At 34.4% G+C, this 14,273-nt stretch overlaps 1 protein-coding gene across 19 annotated transcripts in view; it reads left to right on the forward strand.

Annotated features, from left to right (window-relative positions):
* Positions 1-14,273, forward strand: part of TRDN (triadin) — a 385,153-nt gene that overhangs the window by 89,935 nt on the left and 280,945 nt on the right. For all 19 annotated transcript variants that reach the window (XM_076003004.1, XM_076003010.1, XM_076003005.1 and 16 more), the window contains exon 5: positions 1,941-2,000. In XM_076003004.1, the coding sequence (XP_075859119.1) occupies positions 1,941-2,000 (60 nt within the window). The remainder of the gene's footprint in view (positions 1-1,940; positions 2,001-14,273) is intronic.

Here is a 14,273-nt window from a genome sequence, read left to right on the forward strand (position 1 = left end):
GGCAGAATTTCGTCCCTTGTCCTAGGAAATCTCAGGTCTGTTTTTAAGGCTTTCCAATGAAATCACGGAAGCCCACCCAGATTATCCAGAATCATCTTCTTACTTAAAGTCAATTGATTAGGGATTTTAATTACATTTGCAAAATATCTTCAAGGAACTCCAAGATTAGTGTTCATTTGAATAACTTGAAATAGTAGCCTAGGCAAATTGACAAATCAATAAAACCATCATATCCTATACATCAAAAATGATGCTATTTCAAAATGTAATTAGTATAAAAATTATTAGTGAGGTATTTTATTTCTTTTTCATACTAAGGTTTCATATTCTAGTGTGTACTTTATACTTATAACCTGTCTCAGTACAGATTAACCACTTATCATATGCTTAATATGCATACCTGTCTAGTGGCTACTGCATTGGACAGTGTAGGAGTGATTAGGCTGAAATATCATGTAACTTTAGAAAAGTGGTTTTCAACTGGGGTTCGTTTTATTCTGCAGGGGGCATTTGACAATGTCCAAAGACACTTTTCATTGTCATGATTGGGAGGTGAGTATGGGAGCTACTGGAATATAGTAGGTAGAGGCCAAGAATGGTGCTAAATATCCTCAAATGCACAGACTAGCCTCATGGCAACCCCAAATATTGCTTTGCCAGATCCCAAAGCCAATAGTGCTCACATAAGAAACACTGCTGTAGAGTAGAATTTGCAGACATTAGAGAAGAAATAAACAAAATGGTGAGAAAGGCAGAAGATGGAAATTTCCTATGCTTTTTGGAGATCTTGCCTTACATTTTGGAGGATTTATTTTCCAGAGATATGAATGAATACCTTATCTCATTAGTATCTTCATTACCATATTCAAAGTCAGGGATGAGATAAGGGTAGAATGATCCTATAAATAGTAAGATGACTGATTAATGGGAAAAATGAAGGAAGGAAATCTTCACAGTGGTGGGTACCTCCTTAACAGGCGAATAAAAGTAAGTAGCTTTCTTTTCTGAAGGTATTTAGGGTGTTTCTATGCTTAGTCTTAATTTCGTTGACTTCTGGAAAAATTACAAAAATGCAAATGTGAATTTACAAATGGAGAATTTAAATTATGTGCAGTAATGAGCACCATCTCAGACCATCTGTGGAATAAGGTTGTGATAAATAAATAAGTAAACTTCATTAGCATTTTTCTAAGAAAAACCATGATATTTAAGATTAAGTCATTTTTCAAAGGTAGTAATCATATTTGTAAACTCTAATCTCAAATTTACTTCTATCCAAATTAACTACAAATTCAGAATTAACTTCATTTTCTCAACCTTGGCAACATATGTATAGTGAAGCTAGCTGCAAATTGAATATATCTGCTAAAACCTGATATTTAGAAAAAATGTACAACTAACTTATTCTATGAAATGTGTCATATCTGCTTGCAGTAATTATTGGTTAAATGTAATGCCAAATGCTGATTGTAAACATAGCTTAGAGTCAATACTTCTGAGATATATTTCCTATTAGATTGTTGTTACAGTTCATTTCACAAATTCTTAATTTAACATGTAAAAACTAAATCTTCTTAAATCTAAATGACATTCTTATTAAGGATTCTTAATTTGTATTGAGAGTAATTGAAATAAAATGTAATTATAGTTTGTGATCAATTTTAGCACTGAAAATGGTAACAACGTATCTCTGTCGATTAAATTTTAAGTTTTTCAAATAACTCTAATTTTGAGATAACTACATTTTCCCTTATTTCAATAAATAAGTGATTTGTGCAGCAATATGTCATAGAGACTTTCCTTTTAGATGCCAATAAACTTTAGATACTGTATAATAACTTATGCTTTGTGGTAGAATTATAAAGTTTAGGTCATAGCTATGGTTTAAATTTTGTACTTTTTCAAAGAGTTTTTAAATTACAAATTCCATTTTTCCCTAGAAATACGCAAAGAGAAGACTGAAAAGCAGGAGAAACCTGAAAAGAAAATACAAACTAAAGGTAAATGTTTCATTTTATGATTTTGTTTTAGCATATATATTTTTGCATATTCAGATGGGAGAAAAAAATTTTCATGTTTAATTTTTTTTGTTTCAAATATTTTATATTGTCTAAATAAGTACCTTTACTCCCCAGTTAACTTGATGTATAAATGTATAAATAATATTTAAAGATTGTAATCAAAGTAAATCTCACAATATGTGACAATCTTTATTTATCACCAGTTTGTACTTACTAAGGTAGTACCACAAATATATTTTTTGAATCACTGATCAAATACTTTTTCCTTCTTTTAATAATTTACTGTAATAAGTCAGAGCTCAATTTTTTTAACTTGAATTTCTCATTCTATGCAATACCTGTACAATCCTTGGTGTAGAAATGCAGTGTCATTGTATGACCTCACTGCAGAATGCCACATCCCAATAGCTTTCTTGCAGGGCCTCCAGGGATGGTGGACAGAGACAACATGATTAATATCCCTTTCAACTGAATTAAATCTGGTAACTACAGTCTTGCAACAAAAGCATATTAATAAAGGCCAGTATTGTCTTGCTCATCTTACAAACATCACCTTTCTGGAGGTGACCCAGGTAGTCATAAAACTTTGAAGAAATTTATAGGAAGCAAAGACATTCAAAAGAATATATTTCTAAGCATCCTAGGTTTTCCCAGTGGTCAGTTACACATAATTTTGTTTGAGCCAGAGCAAAAATTAACATCTCATAATCCTCATGTTTGTGTGATATAGACAAAAAAATGAAAGAATTTTTCTGGGGAAAAATTGAATGTTATTCAAAAACTGGCTAGTGCAAAATTATTGGTACTATATACTACAGTTGCAGATAGTAAAGTTTCAAATAATAGTGCTAATTAACCTTAAATTATACTAGCATATGAATCTATGTTACAGTGTCATATTGTTGTTGTTTTAAATATACTTCATGTACTTCCTTTTTGGGAAGAGCTCAAATCATTCTGCAGATATTATGCCTTTAATCCTAATGGTTGAGTTCAATCCAGATTGGTCAGTCCATCCTACACAATCAGAACATTGAAGCTCATTCAGTTGAAACCTATTTATACTTGTACTTAGGGAACTAATGTCTTCTTACTGTTCTCTTTACTTTTTTGGTTCTTAATTCCTTTGGTCAGGGAAATTGGACACAGCTCTTGAGTACGGATTGATTAAGTGAACCATGACTGAACTGGGTATGTGTTTCTATCAGCGAAAGGTTAAACAGAAACTCAACTGGTTCCACATGATCAGGGTCTCTGCTGTTTTATCTTGCAGACTGTACTATTAATTTAACAACTGCTGCTGGAGTGGATGTAGTGATGCAGATGGCACCATTTGCATTTTGGACCTGGCTCTATTAGTATCCTGATGTCAAAGACTTTGAGCAGTGGACTGTAGAGTGGGTTTATTAAACTAGTGAGTCTTCCATAATTAAAACAGTGAATTTGGCTGAAGTTTAAAATAAATTTCTCAAAGGCTGGGCTGGAGATTAGTAACCTGAATATATTTCTTGGGCAGACCAAATATATTTTGGGAAAGTGAATATTTCACAAGAAAGAGAAAATGGAGTTTCAGCTGTTCAGTATTGAACTGGGCACCAGAGATAGCTTATTTTGTTTCACAATTTTTCTGTGTGAATATGAACAAAAGATTTCATTTTATTGCTTAGTTTCCTATCTATAATTTAGGTAGAATAAGGCTTGCTCTTTATTACCAAATAGTTTGTTGAAAATAAACATTTTACTTATAACTACTCTGTTATGGAGATAACAGTTTTATAACTGTTCTTACATGTAGATAAATACTGTTTTCTGTACACTATGTTCCATGTCAGTTATGATTATATATGATGGATAGTTAGGATTTTAAATTGTTATCAAAGCATTTTAAACTCTTAGAAGAAAATATAGAATATCTCCAAGGTAATAGTAGTCTGTGATGATTATAAACAAGCCAGTAAATAAATATCTGAGGATAAAGGTTCATTATACTAAAGCTGAGAGGAAATAAAAACTTTGGTGATGGTGTATGCTAGATCACATCATATTGTCTCTGTTTTTCTCCTTCAAGGGACTATATAATATACTAAAACATTTAGGAACATAGAAGTCATTAGGAAGCCTGTGAATCTACACCTAGATGATACTAATCTATCAGGATACAAAAAGACCAAAGAATATGTAATCTTAGAGAATATATATTTCCCAAACAATTTATATAAATATACTAATTCATTTTTATACTGTCAAATAATTAATCAGTTTCAATTCAGACTTATTTTCATAGAAAATTAGGTACTCATTATAGTCATCCACATTAAATGATTTTAATTCATTATATCTAGCTAACTTTGTCCATTTGTTTATTTTGTTTGATATTTTTCATTAGGGAAGGATGCAGCAGTTTCATGGACCTAAAGAGTAAACCCTTTAACTCATAACCTAGCAATGAGTACTTATTATGGTTTTAAGGTATGAGCTCTGACATCTTATTAAAAGTTTACCTTTGAGCTAAATTAACCTTGTGTTTTTTCTCCACATAAACTAGGTAGAAATTTATTTTATAAAAAGAAGCAGAATAATATATGTACTTGTGGCCCTGTATTGGATTCATTTAGTGATATAGTGGAACATTATGTTTGCTTAGAAGAAACTTTCAACCATACTTTAGCTTTTCCTGGATTACCAAATGTCATTCACTAAATTGTTATTTGTATAAATGGCCCCTGGTGAGTGGGTGAAATGAAGTCACTACAATAGAGTAGTTGTGAGTTCCAAGCAGAGTGCTCTAGTACAATTTAGCTTGAAAAATACTGATTCCATATCAGGGTGATGGTTTCAAATGAAAGCTTTTAAAGGTCAAAATGATCTTGTTTTTAAAGCCTAATATTTTAGAATATATTCCTGTTTAACTTATAAGAGCTAATAAATGTCCAGATGGAGGTGGATATATTAATGTACAAGGCTGTCTCAAGACCTCTGCACATGAGTATTTCAGATGAATGGCTACTCATGGTGGGATTTAAAAAAAAATGTTGACCAGCCTCCTCTGGCAGTCTTTTGTCCGGGGATAAACACCTCTGTCCACAAATGTTTTAAATAAAAAGGTATATACAGACTCCCTGTAAATAATTACAGAGGCTTGTACTAGTTGCCATCAATAAAAGGTTTCAGTCTTGATTATTAAAGAACATTTCCCTGACCCATGGTAAATACTCAGACTTACTTATTCAATATGTAAACTAAGAGGACAGTGTGTGATTTTGAAAAAGAAGGACACCACCATCATTTTCTCCTACTTTTAGAAAGGTCCTGAATTAGCCAATGTTGGTTATCATCCGGATTTACTAATTTCTGGCTATGTGACCTTGGACAAGGTAATTCATCTTTCTTTGCCTCCATTTCCTCATCTGTAAAATGGGGATAAGAGAGTTCTCATAAGGATTTAATGATTATAAAATGTACATATGAAATTCTTAGAAGAATTCTAGTTTAATTTTAAAGTGTTAGCTAATTACCTATTCTTTAATTATCTTTAATTACTTAATATTTTAATTACATCTGATTAGATAAGTAACAGTCCCTTACACATTACTTGTCTGCATTATTTCTTTCTCTGTCTTTGGTACCACTTGGTAGCTACCTGATGGTAGGCTGGAAGAATGTAGATATATTATCCCAAGATTATGTCACACAACACTAAACTACTCTGACTGCCGTGTCAACCCTGTATTTGTGCCTCTTTTCTTAAAAAGTTGATATTACAGGACTGTTTATCTATTAGGAACCAAATACTGTATTTAATCTTTCATAGCTAATATTTCACTTAATTTTCATAGAATAAGCTAACATGGTAGATATAATTCCACTTAAACTGAATATACTGAAGTTACCTGAGCTCAACAATTTACTTGTTTCATGTTTAGTAAATTGTAGAGACACAGGTTAGCCTCAGTTTTCTGTAACTGAAGAACATGTGGCTTTTAAACTATATTCTATATTCATTTTTTTTTCCTTTTTGCTTTTTGTTCTTGCTGAATCTCTAGTACCAGAATTTGTTTACAGCTGTAGGATCTGAAATTTATCTCTGAAATCCTGTGGTTAGGTCCCTGATCCACTTGCATTTCTACATATCTACTAGTTCCTAGACCATTTCTGTTCCCTCCCAATCTGTACACCAGATGTCCTGGTGGGGGCTTTCCTAATCCTGTTAGCTTACCTGTATAGCAGGTATCATATAAAGGTGTATTAACTGAATTTACTTTTAAATCTCATTCACACTTATTAAAACTGAGAAATGAGATATGATAGCATTAACACTTATTTTTGATAGAAATGTCAAATGGCTTGTCATAGATATATTAATTTCCTGTGGCTGCTGTAACAAATTACCACAAATCTGGTGTCTTAAAACAAGGCCAGCCATAGTGGCTCACACTTATACACCCAGTGTTTGGGAGGCCAAAGCAGGAGGATTGCTTGAGGCCAGGAATTCTAGACAAGCCTGGGCAACATAGTGATGCTAAAGAAGAAAAAATTAAATTAATTAATTAACTGGCCATGATAATACATGCCTATAGTTCTAGCTACTCAGGAGGCTGAGGTGGGAGGATCAATGACAGAGTAAGACTCTGTCTCTTCAAAAAATTTTCTAAAAACCCCCAAACAACAATTTATTCTATTATAGTTCTAGAAGCCAGAAATCCCAAATCAGTTTCACTGGGCTAAAATCAAGGTGTCAGCAGGGCCACACTCCCTCAGAGGCTCTAGGGGAATATCAGTTTCTTGCCTCCTCTAGCTGTCGACATCCCTTCGTTGTTGGCCGCATCACTCCACTCTCTTGCTTCCATGATCACAACACTTACTCCTCTTCAGTCTTCAAATTTTCCTCTGTCTCTGTATTATGAGGATATATGATATAATCACACTTAGGGCCCACCTGAATAATCCAGGCTAATGTCATCATCTTAAGATCCTTCACTTAATCACATTGCCAAGTCCTTTTTTGACATATAAGATAACATTCACAGATTCCAGGGATTATTAATAGGAAATGGATCTGTTTTAGGGGGCCATTATTTAGCCTACTCTACTGAGAAATACAATTATTTTAGTCATCTCAATATTAAAATAAACTGTAATCCACCAGCTCTAATTACTCCAACAGTATCATGGAGTGAAAGAAATAATTAGAGACAGCATTTAGAGAGGGGAAAAAAGTCTTGACAAGTATGCAAGCCAGTCAGTTCAGAGAGACTGATTGCTAAATATAAAATGTTTATACTAAATATAAAATGTTTATTACAAGCACTTAAAAGTAGAAACCACAAAATGGCAAAGGTTACCAAGTTTATAGTAGTATGTTCATGGTAGAAAAATAGTAACATCATCACAAAGATCTTTATATATCTCCAATGTCAGTATAGCAAAAGTAGGTGTATAATTATTATGATTAGGGAGCTCAGATATTCAAGATTTCATTATTTGCGGGACCAAAAGCAGTCAGAAGAACTCTGTTATTTTTGCTTTTTTCTTAGGCAGCAAGGTGGGCTCTTTTGACTTTTGTGGTTTTATTGTTTTGTTTTGTTTTTCTTTTTACTATGAAATATGAAGAGTTTAGTTACATTGAAAATGGAACAAAGTTAATGACGAAAATAGTGCCATGATTCTCTTAAGATATTATAATACAAATTCATCATTAAAAATTCATCCTTAATGTGCATATATTTTAAATAAAATCTTGACAATGCCTTAAATAGGTTGAGTATTTTCTTAATTGGGTAATCCCTTCACATTTTATTTAAGACATTGACTAATTTAGGAGCCCATGTTGTTAATTAATTTTGATATCCAAAAACGCTTAAGAAGTAGAATGTGAAAAGTCTCTGGACCCTCTCACAGAACTCTCATATGACTTAATACAAACAACTTACAGACTTTTTCAGTCAATGTATTCAAGCCCTTATTAACATCTATTACATAAAATGTCTTCATCAGTCTGTACTTTTTGTCCTAATAATTGACATCACCATCTACCCAAGGTATTCAAGGTAAAAAAAAATAGGAGCCATTGTTGCCAGTGATGATACTCAACACTGACTTCACTTTAGAATTACCTGGACGGATTTTTTAAAATATATCCATATGCAGACCCCATCCTGAAGCCAATAATGTTCGAAAGGTAATGCCAGAGTTTGAGCCAAACTCCCATAATGGTTCAAATGGGTAACTTGGGCTAAAATCACTGTCAGTTGAATTCACGGGCTAGAGTTCAAGCACATTTCACAGTCCTTGTGAAATGGACTTGTGAAATGTGGGTCCTTGTTTAAAAATAATGAGCAACTGGATGTCTTAAGGTGGGGCCAGCATCCCTGTTTACCAGTCTCCACTGCTCCCTCTTATCACCACAGGAGTACATGTTTATTTCCCTGGCTTATCTATGAAGGCATCTGAGTTTCCATCCCCACCATAGACCTCTTTATTCTCTTTCAACACCAAAGTCCAATCCTGGTTGGCCTCTTGTCATACCCGCCTTGGCTATAATATAGTCTATTTTCTCTCTCTTCTCTTACTGCTATCTCCTCCATGATCATCTCTCAATTAGATTGTGACAATCACTTCTTAACTGATTTACTGGCATTACCCAAGTCCATGATAATCATTGTCATGTAGGAGCTTAAATACCTTTGCTGGTGCCCCCGTGCCCAAGGGGTAAAGGCCACATTGTCTAGACTGGCATATAAGACCCTCCTCATGATCAATGATATCCCTACAAATTTCTAGCTCTGTGCACTTAACCACATACCTTCCCTACTCTGCCACCTCCTCACTAAGCCTTCCCATCTATACTACCTCCTCCTCAGCACTCTAAATCACAATAGTGTCCTTTATGCCATAGGCAGGATGAACTGTTAGGTAGTCCCTAAGCAGACACTGCTGATGCCTTGTGAGTGCTTCTGTAAGCTCTCTTCTCTCTGGCCATAAGGCCCCTCCTATGTACTTACTTGGCAGGGTCCTGCTTATTTCTTTAATTCTCAGGTTAAACACCAGTTCAGCAAAGTCTCAGGTTACAAAATCAATGTACACAAATCAGTAGCATTCCTATACACTAACAACAGTCAAACTGAGAATCAAATAAAAGACTCAATACCTTTGACAATAGCAATAAATAAAATAAAATACCTAGGAATATATTTAACCAAAGAGGAAAAAGACCTCTACAGGGAGAACTATGAAACACTGAAGAAGGAAATTGCAGATGATATCAACAAATGGGAAAATCTAACAGGCTCATGAATCAGCAGAGTCAACATTGTTAAAATATCTATAGCACCCGAAGTGATTTACAGATTCAATGCAATTCCCATTAAAATATCATCATTTTCCACAGATACAGAAAAAATAATTCTACTCTTTGTATGAAACCAGAAAAGACCCTGAATAGCCAAAGCAACCTTAAACAAAAAGAACAAGTCGGGAGGCATCACTTTAACAGATTTCATGCTGTACTACAAACCTATAGTAACCAAAACAACAGGGTACTGGCACAAGAACAGAGACAAAACCAATGGATCAGAACAGAGAACCCAGATATAAACTCATGTTCACATTGCCATCTGATCTTTGACAAAGCAGACAAAAAACATACACTGGGGAAAAGGATCTTTGTTCAATAAATGGTGCTGGAAAAATTTGTTAGCCACATGTAGGAGACGGAAACAGGATGTGCACCCCTTATCTCTCACAAAGATCAACTCATGATGCATAACAGACTTAAATCTAAGGCACAAAACCATAAGAATTCTATAAGAAAATGTTGGAAAGACTCTTATAGACATTGGCCTAGGCAAAGAATTTATGAAGGAGACCCAAAAGGCAATCACAGCAGCATCAAAAGTATAATAAATAAATGAGACCTGCTTAAATTAAAAGGGTAGGCTTATACATTGTTGGTGGGACTGAAAACTAGTACAACCTTTGTGGGAAGCAATATGAAGATACTTCAAAGAACTAAAAGTAGAACTACCATTTGATCTAGCAATCCCACTACTAGGTATTTACCCAAAGGAAAAAAAAAAGACATTCTATAATAAATACATCTGTACTCGAATGTTTATTGCAATACAATTCACAATCACTAAGACGTAGAATCAACCCAAGTGCCCATCAATACATGAGTGGATTAATAAAATGTGGTATATGCCAATCGTGGAGTACTACTCAGTCATGAAAAATAATGCTGAGTTAATACCTTTTATAACAACCTGGATGGAACTGGAGACCATCCTTCTAAGATAAGTATTGCAAAAAGGAAAAGACAAACACCACATGTACTCACCATTGAATTGGAACTAATTGATCAACACTCACATACACATATAATAGTAAAACTCAATGGAAATCAAGCTGGTGGAAAGAGGGGATGGATAAATTCATATGTAAAGGGTAGGATGCATACTATCTGGGTGATGGACACATTTATAACTCTGACTCAAACTGTACAAAAACAACTCATGTAACCAAAATGTTTGTACCCCTGTTATGTTCTGAAAAAATAAGAAAGAAATGTCAGTTTGTTTAAGAGTCCTTCTTTGCTGTTCCTCACTGGGGGCTTTTAGGCACTTTTTCCATGCTACTGTTATATGCCAGCCTTCACCTTTCAAAGCATTTTGACCACAAATTTTAATTGTGAGGATATTGGTCTAACTTATGAGGGCAGGAGCTGTGTTTGTCTCATGAATAGGTCAGCCTTGCCACTGACTCTTATGATTCTGTGCTTCCTTATCCATAAACAAAGAGATTTAGGCTCAATAGTCTCTGAGGTTCCGGACACTTTGAATTTGTGTGCTTATAGTAAATTAAAAATCATTCTAACATCTAACAATATACCCAACATACTCAATAAATATTGAAATAAAGAATTAATTTGTGGATGAAGTATTCATTTCTTCTATTTGGTTAATCTATGTGATTCTATAGGCAAATTTTGCATTTGACATTTCTGTGTTTATATATATAATGATTCAGCTGTAATTGGGCCACTGGAATGTCAAATTTATTTTGTCAGTAACAATGAACAATTTAATAATAAAACAAAAACTATCTGTAATATGCAATCTGAAAATACCCACACTGAAACAAAAATTATAATAATACAGATTAAAGTAGTATGGATCAATGTAGACTAATCAGAAAATGAAAAAAAAGAGGAAAAAAATCTGTCATAATCCAATTACCAAGAAAAAATAGTAATGTAGTTTTAATTTTCCTCTAGTTTTTTCTTCCATGTAGTTTGTTTTTTGTATATTGCTTTATTTTTTTTTTGCAATTGCAAATTTTGTTAATTCCACATATTAGGACATTAAATATGAAATGTCTGACTTTGAATCAAAAGTTTAGTTTATTATATCTCAAACAAGATACAGTACAATTAATCAAAGTATGTGCCTAAACTATGGACACAGTTTTGCCATCTTAATGGTAACTTGCTTATGCTGGCAACAAAGAAGCCTGGAGAGCAAGTGGCAATGAAATCATGAAAGGTATTTTCCACAGCTTGTTGAGAATTGAATATATTTCCTTGGAAGAAGTGGTCCAAAGCCTGGAAAAAATGGTAGTTTGTTGGTGCAAGGTCTAGTGAATACTCTGGATGATAGACAGTCTCCAAATCCAGTTTCTGTAGTTTGAGCAGTGTTGTTTTTGTGACATGTAGTCTTGCAAGAGGATTGGCCTGTCTTTATTGACCAATCTTGGCTGCCCAATTGCAAGCATCCTCATAATTTTGTACAGTTGGTTGCAGTAGGAATCTAGTGTAATCAGTTGACCATGTTTCATGAAGCTGTAGTGGATCATATAAGCACTGGACCACCAAACACACACCATTAGCTTTTTTGGTGAATATTCGGTTTTAGATTGTGTTTCAGCACTTCATGAACTTTATCCAACCATTGTGCTGAATGCTTGTGATTGTCAAAAAGAATCCATTTTTCATCAAACATAATACAGTGTAGAAATGGTTCACCTTTATGCTATGACAGCAGAGAAAGGCAAGCTTCAAGAGGATTTCTCTTCCGATGCTCATTTAATTTATGTGGTACCCATCTAGCCAGCATCTTTACCTTGACCATTTGTTTCAAATGGTCCAATATTGTTGGAATAATAATGTCAAACCTTGCTGCTAATTCACGTGTAGATTGAGATGGATTTACTTCCAATATAGCTTTCAGCTTATCATTATCCACCTTGGGCTCAGGTCCTTGTGGCTCGTTTTCATGATTAAAATCACCAGAATGGAACTTCTCAAATCATTGATGTACTGTGTGTCCATTAGCCACATCCTTCCCAAACACTTCATTGATATTTTGAGCTGTGTGCGCTGCATTGGTTCCATGATAGCACTCATATTAAAAAATAACACAAATTTTTGACTTATCCATGGTTTCACAAAAATTGCTCTAAAAAATATTTGAAAGACAATCAAGCCAAAATATGCATTTTAAAGAATGAGAATGTACTTTTACAATAAAAAAATTGTCAAAGTGAAATGTCAGAGATATCAACTGTCAAATTTAGCAATTAAGGAAATCAGACATTCCATACTTTATAACCTAATATTTAGGCTTCTATGTATCTATTAAGCATGCCAATTTACTCGTAGAACAGAACAAACCAGAAAAGACAAGAACCTGATGGCAAACATGTAACTAGAAAACAAACTTTTTTTCCAAGAAGGCTCTTAGACAAAAGGAGGGCCTGCTAGGCAGTCAGAACAGTAGGTGTCTGCTACATCCACCTGGATTGTCAGGTGTTCAGGTGAAGAACTGACCTCAAAAATGGGGAAGAAGTTCACATGGCAGAAATGTATGCTGACAGATGGCATGTGGTCTGCTTCAGAGTGGGTTAGCTGACGGAAATATGGTGTATTCTGGCAGGCAGATAGTGTAAATGGAAAAAGTGACCACAACCATTAGGTGATAATAGACATTAATTTATTCACAGCACTTACTTTATGCCAAACACCACACTAGGCACTAAAAACTCAAGAATGAATAAGATCTAGTCCATTCATAGACCCCAAAATGTAAATACACAGTTATACCACCGCGTGGTTAAGAACTCCACAGAGATGTCCTGAAGGAGAGCTGCAGTTTGAGGTCTGGCTGCCTCTGCAGCTGATTAGGTCTGATTGCAGTTTTCTGGTAGGGCCTTAGAGAAATGAATGGCTTGGGGCTCAGATGTGGACTTTGGAACTTAAAATGGAAGACATAAGAGCTAAGTCAGAGATCAGTCCTTAAGGAATCAGGTGGAAATTTGATAAAAGGGGCACAACAGAAATCTAATTATTAGAATTAGTATTAATATTAATATTAATTTTCTAGGGCTGCCATAACTAAGTAACAAAACTGGGTGGCTTAAAATAACCCAAGTTTATTGTTTCATAGTTATAGAGGCTAGAAGTCCAAAGTCAAGGTTTCCACAGTATTAGTTCCTTCTGAGGGCTGTGAGGGAGAATCTGTTCCATGGCTCTCTCCTAGCTTCTGGTGGTTTGATGGCGAACTTGGTCTCATAGATAAATCCATCCAGTTTCTGCCTTCATCTTCAAACGGTGTTCTCCCTGTGCCTGTGTCTTTTCATACAGTGTTCCCTCTGCTCATGTCTATCTCTGTGTCCAAATTTACCTTTTCTCTAAGGGGCATCAGGCATATTAGATTAGAGACCAGCCTGATAACTTTATTTCAACCTGATTGTCTCTGTAAAAACCCTATTTCCAAATAAGGTCTCATTCTGAGCTACTGGGGGTTATGACTTCAATGTATCTTCTTAGGGGAACACAACTCAATCCATAACAGTATCACATGCACCAAGTCTAAGGAATGTTTTCTTATAGGGTGATTTAGAACAGTAACACTGACTGGTTTAGGACTTCTTAAGTTTCTGGGCAACAACTGCAGTATTGAAATCATAGAATGACAGAAGATTTAGCTGATGGTAAGGCTCAAAAGTCAAAGAGAATAGGACATAAAAATATACTAAATATCCTAGAGCCTTTTATAAAAATTAATGTATAAACTGCATTGTATAAACTTTTATTTTTCTCTTCTCTTACTACAATTAATTGACTCCTTAAAGTATAAAATATATTTTCTTTTCCTTTCTGGCAGGTGTAAAATATCAACCTAGAAAATGAGAACAGAACGCTGTACACAAAGCTACGCATCACCGCCTCCATAGTGATTGTTCACTTATGAGGAAGTG

This window comes from Microcebus murinus, chromosome 5, assembly GCF_040939455.1.
Source record: "Microcebus murinus isolate Inina chromosome 5, M.murinus_Inina_mat1.0, whole genome shotgun sequence".
NCBI lineage: Eukaryota > Metazoa > Chordata > Mammalia > Primates > Cheirogaleidae > Microcebus > Microcebus murinus.